Source organism: Salmo salar, chromosome 03 (genome assembly GCF_965601325.2).
Source record: "Salmo salar chromosome 03, fSalSal1, whole genome shotgun sequence".
In the NCBI taxonomy this organism is placed as follows: Eukaryota; Metazoa; Chordata; class Actinopteri; order Salmoniformes; family Salmonidae; genus Salmo; species Salmo salar.
This window is the reverse complement of record NC_138293.1, coordinates 19812774-19835000: the sequence shown is the minus strand read 5'-3', so window position 1 is coordinate 19835000 and position 22227 is coordinate 19812774. Positions and strand designations below refer to the sequence as shown.

Sequence of the window (22227 nt, the reverse complement as noted above, 5' to 3'; positions counted from 1 at the left end):
GAGCACGAGAGAGAGAGAGAGCACGAGAGAGAGAGAGAGCACGAGAGAGAGAGAGAGCACGAGAGAGAGAGAGAGAGCACGAGAGAGCACGAGAGAGCACGAGAGAGAGAGAGCACGAGAGAGAGAGAGCACGAGAGAGAGAGAGCACGAGAGAGAGAGAGCACGAGAGAGAGAGAGCACGAGAGAGAGAGAGCACGAGAGAGAGAGAGCACGAGAGAGAACGAGCACGAGAGAGAACGAGCACGAGAGAGAACGAGCACGAGAGAGAACGAGCACGAGAGAGCGAGAGCACGAGAGAGCGAGAGCACGAGAGAGCGAGAGCACGAGAGAGCGAGAGCACGAGAGAGCCAGCGAGAGAGAGCACGAGAGAGAGCGAGCACGAGAGAGAGAGAGCACGAGAGAGAGAGAGCACGAGAGAGAGAGAGCACGAGAGAGAGAGAGCACGAGAGAGAGAGAGCACGAGAGAGAGAGAGCACGAGAGAGGTCAACACAATACAAATGGTAGGTGTTAACTGTGTGTACAGGCATGAGTGTTTAGTGTGTATAGATGTGCGTGTTTAGTGTGTATAGATGTGCGTGTTTAGTGTGTATAGATGTGCGTGTTTAGTGTGTATAGATGTGCGTGTTTAGTGTGTATAGATGTGCGTGTTTAGTGTGTATAGATGTGCGTGTTTAGTGTGTATACAGTGAGCCACATTTGTTGGGGTTTTATGTGAGGGATGTCTTTGTATGAAGTAGGTCTCTAAGAGACTCCATGTTTAGTCTTGCCCGTGTGTTAGGCGTGTGCGTGTTTGAACATGCGTATGCGCCCCTACCTGGGTCAGCTCCGGTGGCAGGCTTGGCTCCTGTGGTGCCTCCACTGCTGCCCTTGCCCCAGCTGCCCCACATGCCCTTACCCCCGAGCTGGGGAGCTAGGAGCTGGTTGCTGAAGTCCAGAGCACCAGGCTAGTGGGGGAGAGGTCAAAAGGTTAAGAGAGCAGAGGTGATATACCAAAATGATATCCATCTCAGTGGGACTTGACTTGGTAAAACACCTGATGAAAAATGTCTAATAAAGTAAAGAAAGTCCAACATCCATGACATCCAGGCAAAGCATTCAGCCCTGACAACACAACTCTTCACCTTGTCATGCGCTATATGGCAAATACAAAAAGCATCCTTGTGAGCCACAAAAAGGCAATACGTACAATTTTGTTTACATTCCCAGCCAGAATTAGGAACCCCATGTGTTCGTAATGTAGTAAAAACACAGGTTCCTTTAGTAGTTCTAAACATGAAGAAACTCTCCCCTCACCTTGGTGATCTTACTGAGCCGGCTGGTATCGATGGGTCTGTTCTTGGTGGAGATGGGCACTGTGTTCCAGCCCTCGTCCTGGGGCTGGCTGCCCCTTCCCACCTGCTGGCCCCCATGCTGGCCCCCGCGGCCCCCCTGATCCCTTCCTCCTCTGTCTCCCCCCCTCCCGTCTCTTCCCCCTCCACCACCTCCTCGTCCTCCTCCGTCGTTCCTTGACATGAGCTGTTGCTGAACCTTGATCTGCTGCATTTGTTCCTCCTGCTCAGCATCCTTGTGGATCTGGTCAATGGTCTTAGGGCCCTGCTCCCCCCGCCGGGGCACCCAGCCACTCTGCAGGGAGGGAGAGGGAGTGAGATGACTCTTTAAAGTCTAAGATAAGCAAAGCTGATTCAGGGCCATATGGTTAATTACTATGGTAATTACTGATGCCATGATGGTAATGATACTATTGCACAGAAGACAAATAACCGGACAAAAGCGAAAGAAAGCTAGAGAGGGATACTTGAATCAGTTATAGAACCCATTGCACTTCATGGTTGTGAGGTCTGGGGTCTACTCACCAACCAAGAATTCACAAAATGGGACAAACACCAAATTGAGACTCTGCATGCAGAATTCTGCAAAAATATCCACAGTGTACAACATAAAACACCAAATAATGCATTCAGAGCAGAATTAGGCCAATACCCGCTAATGATCAAAACCCAGAAAAGAGCTGTTAAATTCTACAACCACCTGAACGGAAGCGATTCCCAAAGTCCCTTTTTCAGGACCCTGTGTTTCAAAGATATTTAGGATTTTTATGAATGAACTCCAAATAAATCCAATAACTTCACATCTTCATTGTAAAGGGTTTACACACTGTTTCCCATGCTTCCCACCTGTGGAACGGTTGTTAAGACACTAACAGCTTACAGACAGTAGGCACAGTTTGAAGGTCACAGTTCTGAAAACTTAGGACACTAGAGACGCCTTTCTACCGACTCTGAAAAACACCAAAAGAAAGATGCCCAGGGTCCTTGCTAATCTGCATGAAAGTGCCTTAGGCGTGCTGCAAGGAGGCATGAGGACTGCAGATGAGGCCCGGGCAATAAATTGAAATGTCCGTAATGTAAGACGCCTAAGACAGTGCTACAGGGAGACAGGACGGACAGCTGATCGTCCTTGCCGTGGCAGACCACGTGTTACAACACCTGCACAGGATCGGTACATCCGAACATCACACCTGCGGGACATGTACAGGATGGCAACAACAACTGCCCGAGTTACACCAGGAATGCACAATCCCTCCATCAGTGCTCAGACTGTCCGCAATAGGCTGAGAGAGGCTGGACTGAGGGCTTGTAGGCCTGTTGTAAGGCAGGTTCTCACCAGACATCACCGGCAACAACGTCGCCTACGGGCACAACCTCACCGTCGCTGGACCAGACAGGACTGGAAAAAAGTGCTTTTCACTGACGAGTCGCGGATTTGTCGCACCAGGAGTGATGGTCGGAGTCGCGTTTATCGCCGAAGGAATGAGTGTTACATCGAGGCCTGTACTCTGGAGCGGGTTCGATTTGGAGGTGGAGGGTCCGTCATGGTCTGGAGCGGTGTGTCAAAGCATCATCGGACTGAGCTTGTTGTCATTGCTGGCAATCTCAACGCTGTGAGTTACAGGGAAGACATCCTCCCTCATATGGTACCCTTCCTGCAGGTGCATCTGACATGACCCTCCAGCATGACAATGCCACCAGCCATACTGCTCGTTCTGTGCGTGATTTCCTGCAAGACAGGAATGTCAGTGTTCTGCCATGGCCAGCGAAGAGCCCGGATCTCAATCCCATTGAGCTCGTCTGGGACCTGTTGGATCGGAGTGTGAGGGCTAGGGCCATTCCCCCCAGAAATGTCCGGGAACTTGCAGGTGCCTTGGTGGAAGAGTGGGGTAACATCTCACAGCAAGAACTGGCAAATCTGGTGCAGTCCATGTGGAGGAGCTGCACTGCAGATACTGACTGTTACTTTTGACCCCCCCTTTGTTCAGGGACTCATTATTCCATTTCTGTTAGTCACATGTCGGTGGAACTTGTTCAGTTTATGTATCAGCTGTTGAATCATGTTCTGTTCATACAAATATTTACACGTTAATTTTGCTGAAAATAAATGCAGTTGACAGTGAGAGGACGTTTCTTTTTTTTGCTGAGTTTACAACCCATATTCATGTTTATTTATTTTCCCTTTTGTGCTTTAACTTCATCGGGGTAGGGGGCAGTATTTTGACATCCGGATGAAAAGCGTGCCCGTAGAAAACTGCCTGCTACTCAGGCCCAGAAGGTAGGATATGCATATTATTAGTAGATTTGGATAGAAAACACTGAAGTTTCTAAAACTGGTTTAATTATGTATGGGAGTATAACAGAACTCATATGGCAGGCAAAAACCTGAGAAAAAATCCAACCAGGAAGTGGGAAATCTGAGGTTTGTAGGTTTTCAAGTGATTGCCTATCCAGTGGGGTCATTTTGCACTTCCTGAGGCTTCCACTAGATGTCAACAGTCATTAGAACGTTGTTTCATGCTTCTACTGTGAATGGGGAGAGAATAAGAGCCATTGGAATCAGATGACTGAGGAAATTACATGAGCTCAGACAGGCGGGCACACATGAGAGTTAGGTGTGTTCCTTTTCATTTCTGAAGACAATGGAATTGTCCGGTTGGAATATTATCGAAGATTTATGATAAAAACATCCTAAAGATTGATGCTATACATCGTTTTACATGTTTCTACGAACTGTAATATAACTTTTCGTCTGAACTTACTGCGCGAGCACAGTGCATTTGGAATGCTGGACTGAACGTGCGAACAAAAAGGAGGTATTTCGACTTAAATATGGACTTTATCGAAACAATACAAACATTTATTGTGGAACTGGGATTCCTGGGAATGCATTCCGATGAAGATCATCAAAGGTAAGTGAATATTTATAATGTTATTTCTGTCTTTTGTTGGCTCCGCAATATGGCGGGTATCTGTATTGGTTGTTGCTGAGCACTCTACTCAGATTATTGCAAAGTGTGCTTTCGCCGTAAAGCTTTTTTGAAATCTGACACAGCGGTTGCATTAAGGAGAAGTGTATCTATAATTCTTTGAATAACAGTTGTATATTTTATCAACGTTTATGATGAGTATTTCTGTAAATTTTGGATATAAATATGAACTTTATCGAGGAAAACATACATGTATTGTGTAACATGAAGTCCTATGAGTGCCATCTGATGAAGATCATCAAAGGTTAGTGATTCATTTTAGCTGTATTTCTGTTTTTTGTGACTCCTCTCCTTGCTTGGAAAATGGCTGTGTGGTTTTTCTTGTCTAGGCGATGTCCTAACATAATCTAATGTTATGCTTTCGTTGTAAAGCCTTTTTGAAAATCGGACACTGTGGTTGGATTAACGAGAAGTGTATCTTTAAAATGGGATATAATAGTTGTATGCTTGAGAAATTTGAATTATGAGATTTTTGTTGTTTTGAATTTGGCGCCCTGCTATTTCACTGGCTGTTGGCGAGTGTGTCCCGCAGGTGGGACGCTAGCGTCCCACATACCCCAGAGAGGTTAACTATTTGCACATCATTAGAACACTGTATATAGACATATGAAGTGTCTTTATTCTTTTGGAACCTTTGTGAGTGTAATGTTCACAGTTTTTTCTTGTTCATTTCACTTTTGTTTATTGTCCATTTCTCTTACTTTGGCAATTTAAAATGTTTCCCATGCCAATAAAGCCCTCTGAATTGAATTATATATATGCGTGTGCGAGAGCGAGAGCGAGAGCAAGGAAGATGGAGGAAGAGAGAAAGAGGGCGAGAAAATGAGGAGTAGAAACAAAGAGAACGAGAAAAGAGGAGAGAACATTGTACAGAGAGGGATGGGGGAGGTGTAGTTGTACCCGTCTGAGGTCGATGACGTCCTGCAGCATGAAGCGGATCCTAGACGAGGTCTTCTTCTCCTTGATGATCTTGTCCATCTGGGCAAAGTACTGGTCCATACGGGGCTGGGGGGGGTCAGAGGGACAGTCAGACTGGGGGTGGGTGACAGAGGGACAGTCAGACTGGGGGTGGGTGGGTGTGGCCATTCTAGTTTCTGCAAAGGAAATGATGTCAGTGTGAGTGTGTGTCTGCTCCTGTGTGTGCGTGCCTGTGTGTCCATCTAACTGTGTGTGTCTCTCGCTCTCTTCCTCTCTCTGCGTACCTTGGCTTTCTCAAAGTCCAGGTCCTTGCCGATGGTGGACAGCAGTCTACAGAGGCACTCTAGCGACTCCTCGTCGTGGTTCTTCAGCAGCTTGACGATGCAGTCGTGCATGATGGCCTCCGTCAGCATCTTCAGCTTGAACAGCTCGCCGATGAACTTGATGTTGCCCAGCGACCGCCGCCGCGCCTTGTCTTTGGCCTCCTCCAGCGTCGCCTTCAGACCAGCTTTCTCCTCCTGGGAAACGAGAGGTCCGAGGTTAGTGTGAAAGTTCACAAAGCTTTATTGTGCATGGAGGGTGAAACAGAATGGAAACGCATCTATTACACAGGTTGCCTATCTAACTAGTTTGTTGAATGTTGAATAATAAAAAAAGAACGGCAGCATCTATTTTTAATATTACACATCGAACCCCCCCCCCCCCAAAAAGCCACTTCTCTTTTCCCACTAGCATGGATTTTTCTGATAAATACTGAGGAAAAATGTACTTGAAATGCTTGTGATGTGTTCTCACCTAGCCATCTTAAGAAGAATGCATGTATGTGGCGTTTGCTAAATGACTAAACTGTCATGTGAAATGGATCCTCCCCTACCTCTTTGGCAGCCTCCATCTCCTTCTGTTTGGCCTCAAAGATCACATCATCATCCTGGTCCTTCTCAAACTCTTTCTGACAGCGGTTGAGCAGCAGCTTGCGGAAGTTTACAGTCACTCCCGGCTTGTCTGTGGTGGGCACTTTCAACTAGAAAGAGCCAATGAAAGGAAACAAGGAGAAATACTAGTTAACTTCAAGGTCTGTTTGGTTTATGTCCAGTAGGATAAAGACAGAATCAAAGGAAAGGAGAGGGCTTGTCCTCAGCTCCTTGAGTTGTTAAATTTCATCAATAGACTGCAGTGGTCCAAACACAAGGCTCAATGTAGAGTGAGAGAGAAAGGAAATAAAAAAAACTAACATGGACCGCCCAAACACTTCACTCACCCCCATAAGGCAGCGGCACATGTTGGCGTAGGCCACAGAGAAGTTGGGCTCAGAGATGGCCTTCTCAAAGATCAGGTCGATCACTCCCTTCAGCCGCTCCTCCGTGTCGATGGTCAGCTCTGTGACCTGCTTCATCAGCTGCTGGAACATCTGAGGGGTCAGCTTGTTGAGGATGGAGCGGACCCTCTTGAACAGCTCCTGGGTCTTGACCTGCTCGGGGTCGTCGCTCTCCTCATCCTCGGGGGCGGCGCCTCGGCCCCGGGTCACAGCCTTCTTCACTGTGGGCTTCCAGGCCTTCTCCGCCTTGTTGAGCTCCACTTCGCCACCTAGCGATGAGGAGATTGTGATGATCTTGCGGGGCTCCTTGCGCTGGCCCTGCTGGGAGCGCCGTGGTCCGGGGGGCTGGGGGAAGAGGAGAGATAGATTGGAAGGGGAGAGAGAGGGGTAGGGGGAAAGAGTGATAAAGAGGGAGGGGGGGAGACGAGGTCTATGAACTCTAGAAACACACCGGGCTATCAATCATACACTACCAGAGCAGTTTTAGACAGAAACAAGGTAGAGAGCAGGGCCAGTTTCACTCAATGGAAGTCTTAGAACGCCATTCAATAGTTATCTTTAAATGCTCACAATAAATCATTGGTTGATGATCAAATCACTTGTTTTAAAGAAACACGTGACAAAAAGGGTGCATCCAATGATATCTCCTTTCTCCTGCAGTGTGCACTAATTCGCTACTTCCCACAAATCTAATAGCATTTGATTGGTAGAGGCATGGGCTAGTGGGAGTTTCCACCATATTCCTTACACCAGTAATTTCCTTTCAAATCAGTGAACATGGGAGGAAGAAGAGAGAGACATTTGGAGAGTGACGTACTATGTACTCTGAACTATGACTAATGCTTTCCAAGAGACACTGACACACACCAACAGCCCACAAACCTAACAAATACTGACCAACACACACTGAAAACACATAGAACCAATATAAATAAATAGAACACTATAATGGGCATCCTATTAACATGACCAAACAATCGTCCATCTTGGTCCTGAATTATGGGATCTCAATACACTGACCATAGAGTTAGAGGACACACAGCCAACACACTGCCGTACTCACTCCCATGTGGTCCCTTCCAGGGCCCCGTGGCCCCCCTCCCCCACCTCCTCCAGAGGACTGTCTACCCAGGTTACCCATGAAGGCGGGGGTGAAGTCTGGCCCGGCGTTCATGTTGCGACCCAGCTCCGCTGGGCGCATGGGCGTCTTATTCGCCTACACAGAGAAAGAGAGAATTATGTACCTATAATTTTGACATTGGATTAACATCGGGACAGAGATACTAGAAAAGCACATGATTGAGAGATGGGAGGTGTTAAAATCCACATAAAAACAAACCTAAACTTTGCATTAGAGCATAATCCCTTTTATTTCATAACACTTGTTAGAATAATACCTTTAACTGGATGCCTATAAAAATCACCATACTGGATCAGAAAATGAATTCATTTGATGGTATAGTTTACCTTATCGAGCACAACGTCGGTGATGAGAGGCAGGCCCTCAGGCTTGTTCATGCTGGCACTAATGAACTGGCAACCCAGCAGGAACTCCCTGTCGTACCTCTTCTTCTCCTCTGGGTCGATAGGCTTCCATTGCTCTGTTGGGAGGAAAGGGTGGGAGAGTTTGAATTGGCTACAAAGGACTCTTTATACTGCTTAGCTGTTGTTGTAACACACCCAACCCAATCTATCAGACTACTCTTAAAGAGACATGCATTTCATTAGGGATAATGCTGGCCATACACATGAGTAAAGGGGGTCTTTGACAGTAGCTAGGTTTCCATTAAATTTGTGATAGATTTTCATGCGAATATTATAATATCCACCTTAACAAAATATGCCAATTTTCCCTCCAGAGGTTTGTTTCCATCAAAACGGATTGGCAGATAAAAGGCTGTGCTTGATGATGTAGTGCACATAAAAATAACTTTTGCGCTAAAGTACTCATGTACCGAATAAAAAAAAACTAAACAAGTTCAATGTGTTTCCATTGCATTTTCCAGTCTGTCGATGGCTTTGTCACAAAAACTGTTTGGGCAAACTTGCCCAATCTGTTTTTTGCGCATGCACTCTAGACTAGAGGTCGACCGATTAATCGGCATGGGCGATTAATTAGGGCCGCTTTCAAGTTTTCATAACAATCGGTAATTGTTATGGACGGCGATTACATTGCAATCCATTGCAATATAATCGCCGTCCAAACGATTACATTGCAATCCATGAGGAAACTGCGTGGCAGGCTGACCACCTGTTAAGCGAGTGCAGCGTCAAAAGGACCTTGTGGCTGCAATGAGCCAAGGTAAATTGCTAGCTAGCATTAAACTTAACTTATAAAAAACAATCAATCTTCACATAATCACAAGTTAACTACAAATGGTTGATGATATTACTAGTTTACCTAGCGTGTCCTGCGTTGCATATAATCAATGCCTGTTAATTTATCATCGAATCACAGCTTACTTTGCCAAACGGGTGATGATTTAAAAAGCACATTCGCGAAAAAAAAGCGAATTCGTTGCACAAATGTACCTAACCATAAACATCAATGCCTTTCTTAAAATCAATACACAGAAGTATATATATTTTTTTAAACCTGCATATTTACTTAAAAGAAATGTATGTTAGCAGGCAATATTAACTAGGGTAATTGTGTCACTTCTCTTGCGTTCAGTGTAAGCAGAGTCAGGGTAAATGCAGCTGTTTGGGCCGCCTGGCTCGTTGTGAACTGTGTGAAGACCATTTCTTCCTAACAAAGAGCGTAATTATTTTGCCAGAATTTTACATAATTATGACATAACATTGAAGGTTGTGCAATGTAACAGCAATATTTAGACTTAGGGATGCCACCCGTTCGATAAAATACGGAATGGTTCCGTATTTCACGGAAAGAATAAACGTTTTGTTTTTCAAAATGATAGTTTCCGGATTTTACCATATTAATGACCAAAGGCTCGTATTTCTGTGTTTACTTTATTATAATTAAGTCTATGATTTGATATTTGATAGAGCAGTCTGACTGAGCGGTGGTAGGCAGCAGCAGGCTCATAAGCATTCATTTAAACTTCCCTGCGTTTGCCAGCAGCTCTTCGCAATGCTTGATCACAGCGCTGTTTATGACTTCAAGCCTATCAACTCCTGAGATTAGGCTGGCAATACTAAACTGCCTATTAGAACATCCAATAGTCAAAGGTATATGAAATACAAATGGTATAGAGAGAAATAGTCGACACGTCATAATTCCTATAATAACTACAACCTAAAACTTCTTACCTGGGAATATTGAAGAACTAGAAATATTGAACCACCAGTTTTCATATGTTCTCATGTTCTGAGCAACGAACTTAAACGTTAGCTTTTTTACATGGCACATATTGCACTTTTACTTTCTTCTCCAACACTTTGTTTTTGCATTATTTAAACCAAATTGAACATGTTTCATTATTTATTTGAGGCTAAATTGATTTTATTTATGTATTATATTAAGTTAAAATAAGTGTTCATTGTTCATTCAGTATTGTTGTAATTGTCATTATTACAAATATATACAAAATAAATAAATAAATAAATAAAAATCGGCCGATTTAATCGGTATTGGCTTTTTTGGGGTCCTCCAATAAAATCGGTATCGCCGTTGAAAAATCATAATCGGTCGACCTCTACTCTAGACAACAGTTCGCTAATAAAGTGGACAGGTTAGGTTATATGATGAGATTGATTAATTGGCAGGGATCATCATGTCACAAGACACTCAATATTTATTGGAAAGGAGCATCAAGCTCATCACTGTGCACTTTCACCATCCTGTGAAGTTCATCATAACTTATTTCCTCTGTAGCCCTTTAAACGGTGCATGCTTTTTCAAGTCATAGTGAGAGGACCACACAACATAAAATAACTATGAAATTTGCAGTCACACGATGCTATCAAAAATCGCGCAAGAAATCGTTTCCGCTGCAATTTGTTGCATAATTGATTTTACTGACAAAAATATCCCACTATGTCGAACGAACCTATTGTCTGTCGACATTTTGATAATTGTACCGACACTTCCTTTTTCCATCACAGCTGTTGTGATTTATTTTTATACGGTATGACTTGACTCGCATAAAATCCGTGGATGGAAATGTGGTTATAGAAACAGACAGTTTGTTGCACATTTCAACGATGAGACATTTCATATGACGGGAAAAATGAGGACACCTCTCACAAAGAATCAAATCAACGAATATTCGATATTCATTGAGTCCGATAAAGATCCTTGACTGATATCTTCAGTCATTTCTAAGGGACCACCAACCTCCTTTGTACTGGTACTTGAGGTCGCCCGGTTTGAGCGGGGGTGTGTCAGCGTTCTGCTTGTCCTCCTTCTCTTCCCACGTCTCGTCTGGCGCGTCGGCGGGTGGCAAGGAGGTCGGGGCCACAGGGCTGGGCTCTGCCGGTGAAGACGAGGGCTCGGTGGCAGGTGCCGCCGCCTCCTCCTGTACAGACGAGAGAGGGGAGAAGGGGCAGGAAGATTGAAGGGTAAGAGAGTAGAAGGAAGTTGAGACCCTATATGCTGACCTCAAGTCAGTTTCGTGGTTAATGTTAGGGGATTTGGGGTGAGTAACCAGTGGTTTTCCACAAGCACATGGAGTAGCCAGCCTAATAGAAAAAAAGTAGCCAGCCAGGCTCCCCTGGGCTATTATGACATTTTTGCAGAAGAAGATTTATTTTGGTGGCCTCTGGTACATTCTAATGCCTTGATTCCATCCAAAATACACAGTGAAATTGTTGAGTACTTGATTGACCTCCCAGATTGGAAAAATTTGTTGTGGTATTGTGCTTACAATTTAAGTTACTGTAAATGTCGGAACTCAGTGTATTGTTAGTCATTTTGGATATTGTCTAGGACTATATGACCTTAAACCTGCCTCCTCTTGAGATTAAAGTATTTTTGTTTGTTCTTTAAAATTAATGTATTTTATTTAAAACAGAAAAATGAAGTGGCCAAATTATCTTTAAAGTGATTTAAGGTACAATTTTAAACCAAACAAATTGTGTGATTGGCACTTTTTCCAGTGACTAAATGGATCTAGAATAAAACAGAACAGATGCTCAATTAAGAGAGGGAACGTCAATTCAATAACTAAAATAATTTCAACAAGTGTATGCAACTCAATTGCAGAATGTCATTTATTTAAAAAAATAAAACACTTGTTTAGCAACTGACCCACAGGCTTCAAGCTTCCTTAAGAGGCATTTTCTCAGCTAACTGCAAAATGACAGAAAAATTAAGCAGGTATTCACCATCTTCATTGAATGTTTATCATTTATCTGCAAATAATTGCCAAAAACACTACCAGTATGCAAATTAGGGAGCCAAATGAACGGCTCTCTTACCGATGCGATAGGCTACTGACAAGCCAATCACTAACGTCACTGTCTGGCAAGTCCTGATGGACTTCATATTGAAAATACAAACGAGCTCTTTAGTTCACGATGCCATTGACATAACACACCGAGTGTACAAAACATTAAGAACACATCCTAATATTGAGTTGCACCCCATTTTGCGCTCAGAACAGCATCAATTCGTCAGGGCGTGGACTCTGCAAGGTGTCGAAAGCATTCCACGTGGATGCTGGCCCATGTTCTCCAATGCTTGCTACAGTTGAAATGTTGACAGGATATCCTTTGGGTGGTGGGCCATTCTTGATAAACAGTGGAAACTTAAGCGTGAAAAATCCAGCAGTGTTGCACTTCATGACACACTCAAACCGGTGCACCTTGCACCCACTACCATACCACGTTCAAAAGGCTTGTTGGTCTTGCCTATTCAACCTCAATGGCACACACACACAATCCATGTCTCAAAGTCTTAAAAATCCTTCTTTAACCCATCTCCCTCCCTTCATCTACACTGATTGAAGTGGTTTTAACAAGTGACATGAATAAGGGATCACAGCTTCACCTGGATTCAGCTGGCCAGTGTCAGGGAAAGAGCAGGTGTTCCTAATGTTTTGTACTCAGTATAACTATGTTGTTACACATGAATGGTAAAGATATGAGATCGACTTTATTCAGTCAGTTCCACACCTTTAATAAAACTAGTCAAGCTTGTTGTTAAGTCAAAGCTCAGTAAATAGCCCATGCCCCACCACCCCGTGGCTGCATATGAAACAAGCAAAAGATAAATGAATGTGCCAGTAAACAATAGGTTAAGTGGATTTTGACTCATTGTTACCACATTATAATGGGATTTGCAAATTCAATCAGAGACGAAGGAGCATCATGCCCTCTCCTTCTGTAAATAAATTTGACTGCAATCACAACACACACCCACACACCCACACACACACACACACACACACACACACACACCCACCCACCCACCCACCCACCCACCCACCCACCCACCCACCCACTGAGAGGCAGGACAGACAGCAGACTGTTGATAGGTTTGGTTTTTGAGGTTTAACTATTATGAATCACCAATTATAAAAAAGAGACATGAGAGGTGCCATAATGAAGCTTGGGAGAGGCAGAGAGCAGGGAAAACTATCACATGTGGCAGTACTGATAAAGGGAGGAACCGTTTAAGGCCCAGATCACTTAGCTCCCTGCCTAGCAATAAGGATGCAATGTGTAGCAATGAGGAGACTCATACTACCACGGGTAAAACCATTTTTTTGTCTAATGCAGCGGTATTGACCCTCTGGGCAGAATAAACTTGGTTTAAAGCTTTCATAGTGCCCGTTGAGTTCGTACTCTGAAAATGAGAACCTAACACTGTCAAACCAGCAGTGTTTCCGTGAGCGCTCACTTTGCGACTGACAGGAGTCTGTCCGATCTATAGATCGCTAGAAGATGCATATCGTTCATGAGGGCTCGGCAGACTTTTTTCTGCCGAGTAAATTGAAAAGTAGCCTAGCTAAGTGGAAAAAGGAGCCAGCTGAAAATGAGTCCGTAAATCGTCCGTTTAGCTGACAGCCGGCCCTAGTGGAAAACACTGGTGTGTAAACAGTCCTTTATTCCTTCTATTTTTAACATACAAGTTTTAATTAGCAAATTGGTCAGTTAATGAAGAAAACTTGCTGGGAAGTGAAATGCTTGTCTCGACAGACATACCAGGACTCCAGGCACAAAGACCAACGATGCCACATGCCGAGTTGCTCCTGCACTGACTAATGAACAGTAGGCTTAGGCGATATACCGTATACCGGGGTATTTGGAAATAGCCACGGAATAGTTTTTCAATACTTTTGAAATGTATTTTAAGTTCATTATTTATTTTGAGTTCAGTAAGTTGTTATATTTGTAGCTACTTAAGTAATTACCTGCAGCCAACTTGTGCAATACTTTAGGACATGAAGCAGATGGCGTTCTTCATTTCACCTGTCACATTACTTTACATTGTGCATCTAACCTTAGTTCCCCAGAACAGTTGAGCCAGTCACTTGTTTGCAAATAGCACAACGGGAGAAAGCGATAACAGTTGAGTTCAGCTATGAATTTTGTTTAACTTCCTAGTTATCTAAGTGGTTGAATTATATAAGGAGATGGGCCTCATATCGTGTGGCTTTCCGCCGTGTTTGAGAAGTCAATGCCCTTTTGGATGAGTTCTGTACAGCGCCCACTGCTATCTTGATTTCCTAGCATTTGTTCTCCTCACCGTTCTTGGCCCGGTCTGCTCCTACCCCTCTTTTCTGAGCAGAACAGGCAGGACCATTGCCCTAGCGACTCCAGACTCCACACAGACACAGCGTGTACACATGCTGCTCCAGAGCCAGTACAGTACTTCCTTCAGACAAGCAAGCATTAAAACGTTCCTTTGCAGAGTCTCTCGTTTACATTAGCTTGGAAACGTCCAAACTCGGTAGCTCCTACCCATATACAGATGATTCATAAAGTATTCAAACATTCACTTTATCCACATTACAGCAATATTCTAAAATGATTTTCCCCCCCTAATCAAACACACCATAACAACAAAGCAAAAACAGATTTTTGAAATGTTGGCAAATTACAAATAAAAACTGAAATATCACATTTACATAAGTATTCAGACTGTGTCTGTGCCAGTTTTCGCTTTGTCATTATGGGGTAGTGTGTAGATTGATGAGTATTTTTTTTTTTTTACTCTATACATTTTAGTATAAGGCTGTAACGTAACAACGTGTGGAAAAAGTGAAGGGGTCTGAATACTTTCCGAATGCACTGTATGTATAACTTTATGAGCAGGATTGCCTGCCTTTGCAATTCGTCAAGGGCTGATTTCAAGGTTTTACTGTTAACCTACAAAGCATTACATGGGCTTGCTCCTACCTATCTTTCCGATTTGGTCCTGCCGTACATACCTACACGTACGCTACGGTCACAAGACACAGGCCTCCTAATTGTCCCTAAAATTTCTAAGCAAACAGCTGGAGGCAGGGCTTTCTCCTATAGAGCTCCATTTTTATGGAATAGTCTGCCTACCCATGTGAGAGATGCAGACTCGGTCTCAACCTTTAAGTCTTTATTGAAGACTCATCTCTTCAGTAGGTCCTATTGAGTGTAGTCTGGCCCAGGTGTGTGAAGGTGAACGGAAAGGCTCTGGAGCAACGAACCGCCCTTGCTGTCTCTGCCTGGCCGGTTCCCCTCTCTCCACTGGGATTCTCTGCCTCTAACCCTATTACAGGGGCTGAGTCACTGGCTTACTGGTGCTCTTTCATGCCGTCCCTAGGAGGGGTGCATCACTGACGTGGTCTTCCTGTCTGGGTTGGCGCCCCCCCTTGGGTTGTGTCGTGGCGGAGATCTTTGTGGGCTATACTCGGCCTTGTCTCAGGATGGTACGTTGGTGTTTGAAGATATCCCTCTAGTGGTGTGGGGGCTGTGCTTTGGCAAAGTGGGTGGGGTCACAGTGTCTCCTGACCCCTCCTGTCTCAGCCTCCAGTATTTATGCTGCAGTAGTTTGTGTGTCGGAAGGCTATGGTCAGTCTGTTATATCTGGAGTATTTCTCCTGTCTTATCCGGTGTCCTGGGTGAATTCTCTCTCTCTCCCTCTCCCTGACCTGACCCCTAGGACCATGCCTCAGGACTACCTGGCCTGATGACTCCTTGCTGTCCCCAGTCCACCTGGCCGTGCTGCTGCTCCAGTTTCAACTACCCTGACCTGTTCACCAGATGTGCTACCTGTCCCAGACCTGCTGTTTTCAACTCTCTAGAGACAGCAGGAGCGGTAGAGATACTCTCAATGATCGGCTATGAAAAGCCAACTGACATTTACTCTTGAGGTGCTGACTTGTTGCACCCTCGACAACTGTGATTATTATTATTTGACCCTGCTGGTCATTTATGAACATTTGAACATCTTGGCCATGTTCTGTTATAATCTCCACCCGGCACAGCCAGCAGAGGACTGGCCACCCTTCATAGCCTGGTTCCTCTCTAGGTTTCTTCCTAGGTTTTGGCCTTTCCAGGGAGTTTTTTGTAGCCACCGTGCTTCTACACCTGCCTTGCTTGCCGTTTGTGGTTTTAGGCTGGCTTTCTGTACAGTACTTTGAGATATCAGCTGATGTAAGAAGGGCTACATAAATACATTTGATTTTCATTTGTGCTCATTAGCATATTTAGCTAGAAGCCTCTATGCAAATTCGCTTTTACTTGTTCTAATTTCGTTAGCATTCTGGTCATAGACACCCAACTGGCTTTTCTGTGTTTTTGGGCGAACCCTTGTGTACTATATCGGTAAAAGCATAAATCCCGGGATGAGAGCAGAACTGTATGACGATATTGAAATTTGAAATACCACCCAACCCCAATGAACAGTCCAACCGAAGTAGAGGCTGGCTGCAGATACCATGCAGTTAAAACCTGTAAGATTGTTACTCACAGCAAGGTTTACTACTGGGGCACCTTGAAAAGTGGTCAAGGACAACTGTTTAGGATAGTTTGACTTTATAAGGCTGCTCTATTCTATGCACGCACACAGACACACACCTCTTTGAAGGCATCCAGCATGTCTCCGATGGCTTCCTTCTTGTTCAGTTCCTTCATGTTCCTCTTCTTCTTTGGCACAGACACAGCAGCTAGAAGAGAGAAGAAAGGAATGTTACATTCAATTTGTTACATCAAAACCTGAAGCCCCACCACCAAGAACCCCTGGGTGCCACGGGTCAAACCTGAAGCCACACCACCAAGAACCCCTGGGTACAAAGGGTCAAACCTGAAGCCACACCACCAAGAACCCCTGGGTACAAAGGGTCAAACCTGAAGCCACACCACCAAGAACCCCTGGGTGCCAAGGGTCAAACCTGAAGCCACACCACCAAGAACCCCTGGGTGCCACGGGTCAAACCTGAAGCCACACCACCAAGAACCCCTGGGTGCCACGGGTCAAACCTGAAGCCACACCACCAAGAACCCCTGGGTGCCACGGGTCAAACCTGAAGCCACACCACCAAGAACCCCTGGGTACAAAGGGTCAAACCTGAAGCCACACCACCAAGAACCCCTGGGTGCCACGGGTCAAACCTGAAGCCACACCACCAAGAACCCCTGGGTACAAAGGGTCAAACCTGAAGCACACCACCAAGAACCCCTGGGTGCAAAGGGTCAAATCTGAAGCACACCACCAAGAACCCCTGGGTGCCACGGGTCAAACCTGAAGCCACACCACCAAGAACCCCTGGGTACAAAGGGTCAAACCTGAAGCCACACCACCAAGAACCCCTGGGTACAAAGGGTCAAACCTGAAGCCACACCACCAAGAACCCCTGGGTGCCAAGGGTCAAACCTGAAGCCACACCACCAAGAACCCCTGGGTGCCACGGGTCAAACCTGAAGCCACACCACCAAGAACCCCTGGGTGCCACGGGTCAAACCTGAAGCCACACCACCAAGAACCCCTGGGTGCCACGGGTCAAACCTGAAGCCACACCACCAAGAACCCCTGGGTACAAAGGGTCAAACCTGAAGCCACACCACCAAGAACCCCTGGGTGCCACGGGTCAAACCTGAAGCCACACCACCAAGAACCCCTGGGTACAAAGGGTCAAACCTGAAGCACACCACCAAGAACCCCTGGGTACAAAGGGTCAAACCTGAAGCACACCACAAAGAACCCCTGGGTGCAAAGGGTCAAATCTGAAGCCACACCACCAAGAACCCCTGGGTGCAAAGGGTCAAATCTGAAGCCACACCACCAAGAACCCCTGGGTGCAAAGGGTCAAATCTGAAGCACACCACCAAGAACCCCTGGGTGCCCCAGTCACACCAAAACCTTGGTGCACATACTACAGTTTTTCCTGACCAAGTGACCTGACAGGTAAAAATCCTTCCCGCTCACCTTGCATAGACGTGTCCTCTGAAGGGCTGCTGGACGAGGGCACTGGGGATGCATCCTCTTTCTGCTCCTCCTCCACCTCCTCTTCCTCCTCCTCCACGGCAGCAGGCGCAGGGTTAGCCGTTTCCTGAGGTGGGGGAGCGGCAGGCTCTGTGATTTCCGTTGCAATGCGCTCTAGTGCAGCCACGGGGGCGTCTACCTCGTCGGGGTCCTCCTGGGGGAGGCCGTTGGACAGGGGCAGCTGCTCCACCTTCTTTTGGGCCACGGCAGGCTCCGCCTCCGGGACAGAGGGAGTGGCGGCATGAGCGGGGGCAGAAACGGGCTCGGTCATGGCTTTCTGTTTAGGCGCTGGCGGCAACACCCCTCTCTCAGTTTTAGTGGCCGCTTCCACAGCAGCCACCAACTTCAAGGACGGGGCGAAATAGTTGCCCGTTGCCATGGCGATGGGGGTCACAGGTTGAGGAGCGGGTTCAATGTCTTCTTCAATGACCACAACAGCCACTACTGCCTCTGGATTGATGGTAATTGCCGGCTCCTTCTTGACCTTTTCTACCTTCTCCTCTACTTCCTCCGCTACCTGGGCAAGAGGCTTCTCCACAGATGCTGGTGCAGCCAGAGGCTCTACCTGTGTGGAAGGACCTTCGGGGGTCACTGCCTTCACCGCGGGGGTCACACCAGCGCCCACTGTGTGGCTGGCCTGAGCCATGGTGATGGCAGGGGGTGGAGTCTGTACCTCTGCAGGGGGAGGGGAGGTAGAAGCTGTCAGGGGGGAGGAGGCAGGGGCCTGGTCTTCCCTTTGTGGGATGGGCACCTCGGGCCTCATCCCTGCCACGGGGGCATCTGATTCACTGACGACCTGTTCAGTAAGCGGGGCAACCTGGCCATCGGTTTCCTGTTTGGCCTCCAGTGGGACAGCTGTGGTGGCAGGCTCTGGAGTTGACAACACTGGAGGCAGGGTTTCGGCGGCCGTCACTGTGCAAACCGCGGGTTCCGCGTTTTCATCTGCAACAAAGAAGGAAATCAGTTTGGAACTGTTTTGGACCTTTAATGTACTGCAATCAATCACTGACGATCAAATTAGTTATTCATGCTGGCAAAATGTGGCTGTATAAACATTGTAGTACCACAAGACCTGAGAAGAGGCTCACCTGTTCTCGTCACGATGGTGACGGGGTTAGTAAATTCTCCGTTGGTCTGGGCAGGACCTTCTTCCTCTGTGGTGGACGACTAGGGGCCGAAAACGAGAAGCAACATCAAAACTAGCATTGCAAAAATATACTTGATACAAAATACTATGTTTTTTTTAAATGCTATCCTATTGCCTGGTTGATCAAAACCAGCCAAGTTGAGAGTTGGAGAGAACACACAACAACCATAAAAATAAACACTGAATGGAACATCTGGCTTCCATTCCAAACTTCCTGGTTTCCTCTATGACATCATCACTGTGGAATCATCTCAAAGCCACAGGATTCCAAACTTGCATTGTGAGCTCATCACTGGGAATAAATCCAATGAGGAGAAATCAGGGGATGTATTAAGTGATGTGAAACACTTAACGTTAAATTTATTCAACTAGGAAGTATAGAGCTGATAGATTCCCTGTTCTATCTGACGGACAATCATCTGTTTCATGATACATTTATGCTTTTTTTTGTTGATAGTTTGATATCCTCATTTGATAAATACCAATCAAAAGTCTCAGGATGTGAACAGCAAGAAATCGAATTATTGGACAACAATGTTTATCTGTGCATTCTGTAACATTACATGCTCCAGTGAGTAGTGATGCGTACCTGTGAAGGGGGGGTGGGGGTGGAGGTGGCCCTTCCCCCGGACATGATCTCCTCTGTGATATCACGGCCCCCCTGGTTGGGGTCTCGTATTCTGATCTAGGGGGTGCAGGATGAGGTTAAACAGTCTATACTGTAGTTCTAGAAATTAATTCATAGTATTAAGACAATCACATCGCCCCCAAGCAGTCATTGTAAATCAACAAAAAAATGTTTCCCTTTTCAGGACCCTGTCTTTCAAAGATAATTTGTAAAAATCCAAATAACTTCAACGATTTTCAATGTAAAGGGTTTAAACACTGTTTCCCATGCTTGTTCAATGAACCATAAACAATTGATGAACCTGCATCTGTGGAGCGGTCGTTAAGACACTAACAGCTTACAGACGGTAGGCAATTAAGGTCACAGTTATGAAAACTTAGGACACTAGAAGCCTTTCTACTGACTCTGAAAAACACCAAAAGAAAGATGCCCAGGGTCCTTGCTAATCTGCGTGAACGTGCCTTAGGCGTGCTGCAAGGAGGCATGAGGACTGCAGATGTGGCCAGGGCTATAAATTGCAATGTGCATAATTTGAGACGCCTAAGACAGTGCTACAGGGACAGGACGGACAGCTGATCGTCCTTGCAGTGGCAGACCACGTGTTACAACACCTGCACAGGATCGGTACATCCGAACATCACACCTGCGGGACATGTACAGGATGGCAACAACAACTGCCCGAGTTACACCAGGAACGCACAATTCCTCCATCAGTGCTCAGACTGTCCGCAATAGGCTGAGAGAGGCTGGACTGAGGGCTTGTAGGCCTGTTGTAAGGCAGGTCCTCACCAGATATCACCGGCAACAACGTCGCCTATGGGCACAAACCCACCGTCACTGGACCAGACAGGACTTGCAAAAAATGCTCTTCACTGACGAGTCGCGGTTTTGTCTCACCAGGGGTGATAGTCGGAGTCGCGGTTACCGTCGAAGGAATGAGCGTTACACCGAGACCTGTACTCTGGAGCGGGTTAGATTTGGAGGTGGAGGGTCCGTCATGGTCTGGGGCGGTGTGTCACAGCATCATCGGACTGAGCTTGTCATCATTGCAGGCAATCTCAACGCTATGCGTTACAGGGAAGACATCCTCCTCCCTCATGTGGTACACTTCCTGCAGGCTCATCCTGACATGACCCTCCAGCATGACAATGCCACCAGCCATACTGCTCGTTCTGTGCTCGATTTCCTGCAAGACAGGAATGTCAGTGTTCTGCCATGGCCAGCGAAGATCCCGAATCTCAATCCCTTTGAACACGTCTGGGACCTGTTGGATCGGAGGGTGAGGGCTAGGGCTATTCCCCCCAGAAATGTGCGGCAACTTACAGGTGCCTTGATGGAAGAGTGGGGTAACATCTCAAGAACAGCAAGAACTGGAAAATCTGGTGCAGTCCATGAGGAGGAGATGTACTGCAGTACCTAATGCAGCTGGTGACCACACCAGATACTGACTGTTACTTTTGATTTTTTTACCCCCCCCCCTTTGTTCAGGGACACATTATTCCATTTCCGTTAGTTATGTTCATACAAATATTTACAGATGTTAAGTTTGCTGAAAATAAAACGCAGTTGACAGTGAGAGGACGTTTCTTTTTTTGCTGAGTTTATAAATGTGCTATTAACTGACTAACCTGGATCGTATTCACTAGACATCAAACAGAAGAAAACGGACCTAAACTGGGAGTGACTGAACTTTCAATATGTATGAAATGCTCGTTTTCGTTTCCTGTTGCAAAACGTTTTGCACCGATAACACTGGTTAAATAGGCCTAAATAAATGAAAATCTCCTTCTCTTCTCCCGTCAAAACTAGGGGATAATTATTTCCCCTTGATTCATTCTCCTCTCCATCTTTAGCACATGGTTGGAATTGCCCTTAACCACGCATCTAGGATCACATTACCCTAAGCCCAATTCTGATCTAGGATCAGATTACCCTAAGCCCAATTCTGATCTAGGATCAGATTACCCTCCCCCGATTCTATCTTTAACCATGAGGGGGGGTGAGAAGATATCGGATCCCGTATCAGCGTTAAGGGGCAACATTTACTCTACCTACTGCTGAACTGCATTGACCTCAGCAGCAAGGTCATAGTACAGGGCTTTTCCACTGCTAATATACTAGGGAAATTGTGTTACCATAGCTAGGGCTGAAAAGCAGAATCAACAACCTCAAATCGCCTAAACAGTTGTTTTTGATAAGGAAAATGATCAACTGTCCATCTAGCCAGCTGGAGCCAAAGAGAACACAGACTCATCGATGATAAAAAAAACAGCAGTGTTACTGTCTGGCCCTATTACGTTAGTGGGTTTATTTACATTTTAGTCATTTAGCAGACGCTCTTATCCAGAGCGACTTACAGTAGTGAATGCATACATTTCATACATGTTTTTTTTTCTTCCCCGTACTGGTCCCCCGTGGGAATTGAACCCACAACCCTGGCGTTGCAAACACCATGCTCTACCAACTGAGCCACACGGGACCATTTAGTTAGTTGGTGCAGATCTATCATTCAGGACATATGCTTGCACTCAT

At 45.8% G+C, this 22227-nt stretch overlaps 1 protein-coding gene across 16 annotated transcripts in view; it reads right to left on the bottom strand.

Moving 5' to 3' along the window:
- Positions 1 to 22227, bottom strand: part of LOC100380746 (eukaryotic translation initiation factor 4 gamma 1) — a 58565-nt gene that overhangs the window by 21977 nt on the left and 14361 nt on the right. For all 16 annotated transcript variants that reach the window (XM_045714595.2, XM_045714600.2, XM_082973340.1 and 13 more), the window contains 13 exons: positions 19657 to 19752; positions 19009 to 19087; positions 17864 to 18862; positions 16516 to 16604; positions 10853 to 11033; positions 8020 to 8153; positions 7616 to 7768; positions 6496 to 6897; positions 6112 to 6258; positions 5522 to 5755; positions 5220 to 5324; positions 1295 to 1624; positions 816 to 945 (listed from right to left, as the gene is read on the bottom strand). In XM_045714595.2, coding sequence (XP_045570551.2) covers positions 816 to 945; positions 1295 to 1624; positions 5220 to 5324; positions 5522 to 5755; positions 6112 to 6258; positions 6496 to 6897; positions 7616 to 7768; positions 8020 to 8153; positions 10853 to 11033; positions 16516 to 16604; positions 17864 to 18862; positions 19009 to 19087; positions 19657 to 19752 — 3079 coding nt within the window. The remainder of the gene's footprint in view (positions 1 to 815; positions 946 to 1294; positions 1625 to 5219; positions 5325 to 5521; positions 5756 to 6111; positions 6259 to 6495; positions 6898 to 7615; positions 7769 to 8019; positions 8154 to 10852; positions 11034 to 16515; positions 16605 to 17863; positions 18863 to 19008; positions 19088 to 19656; positions 19753 to 22227) is intronic.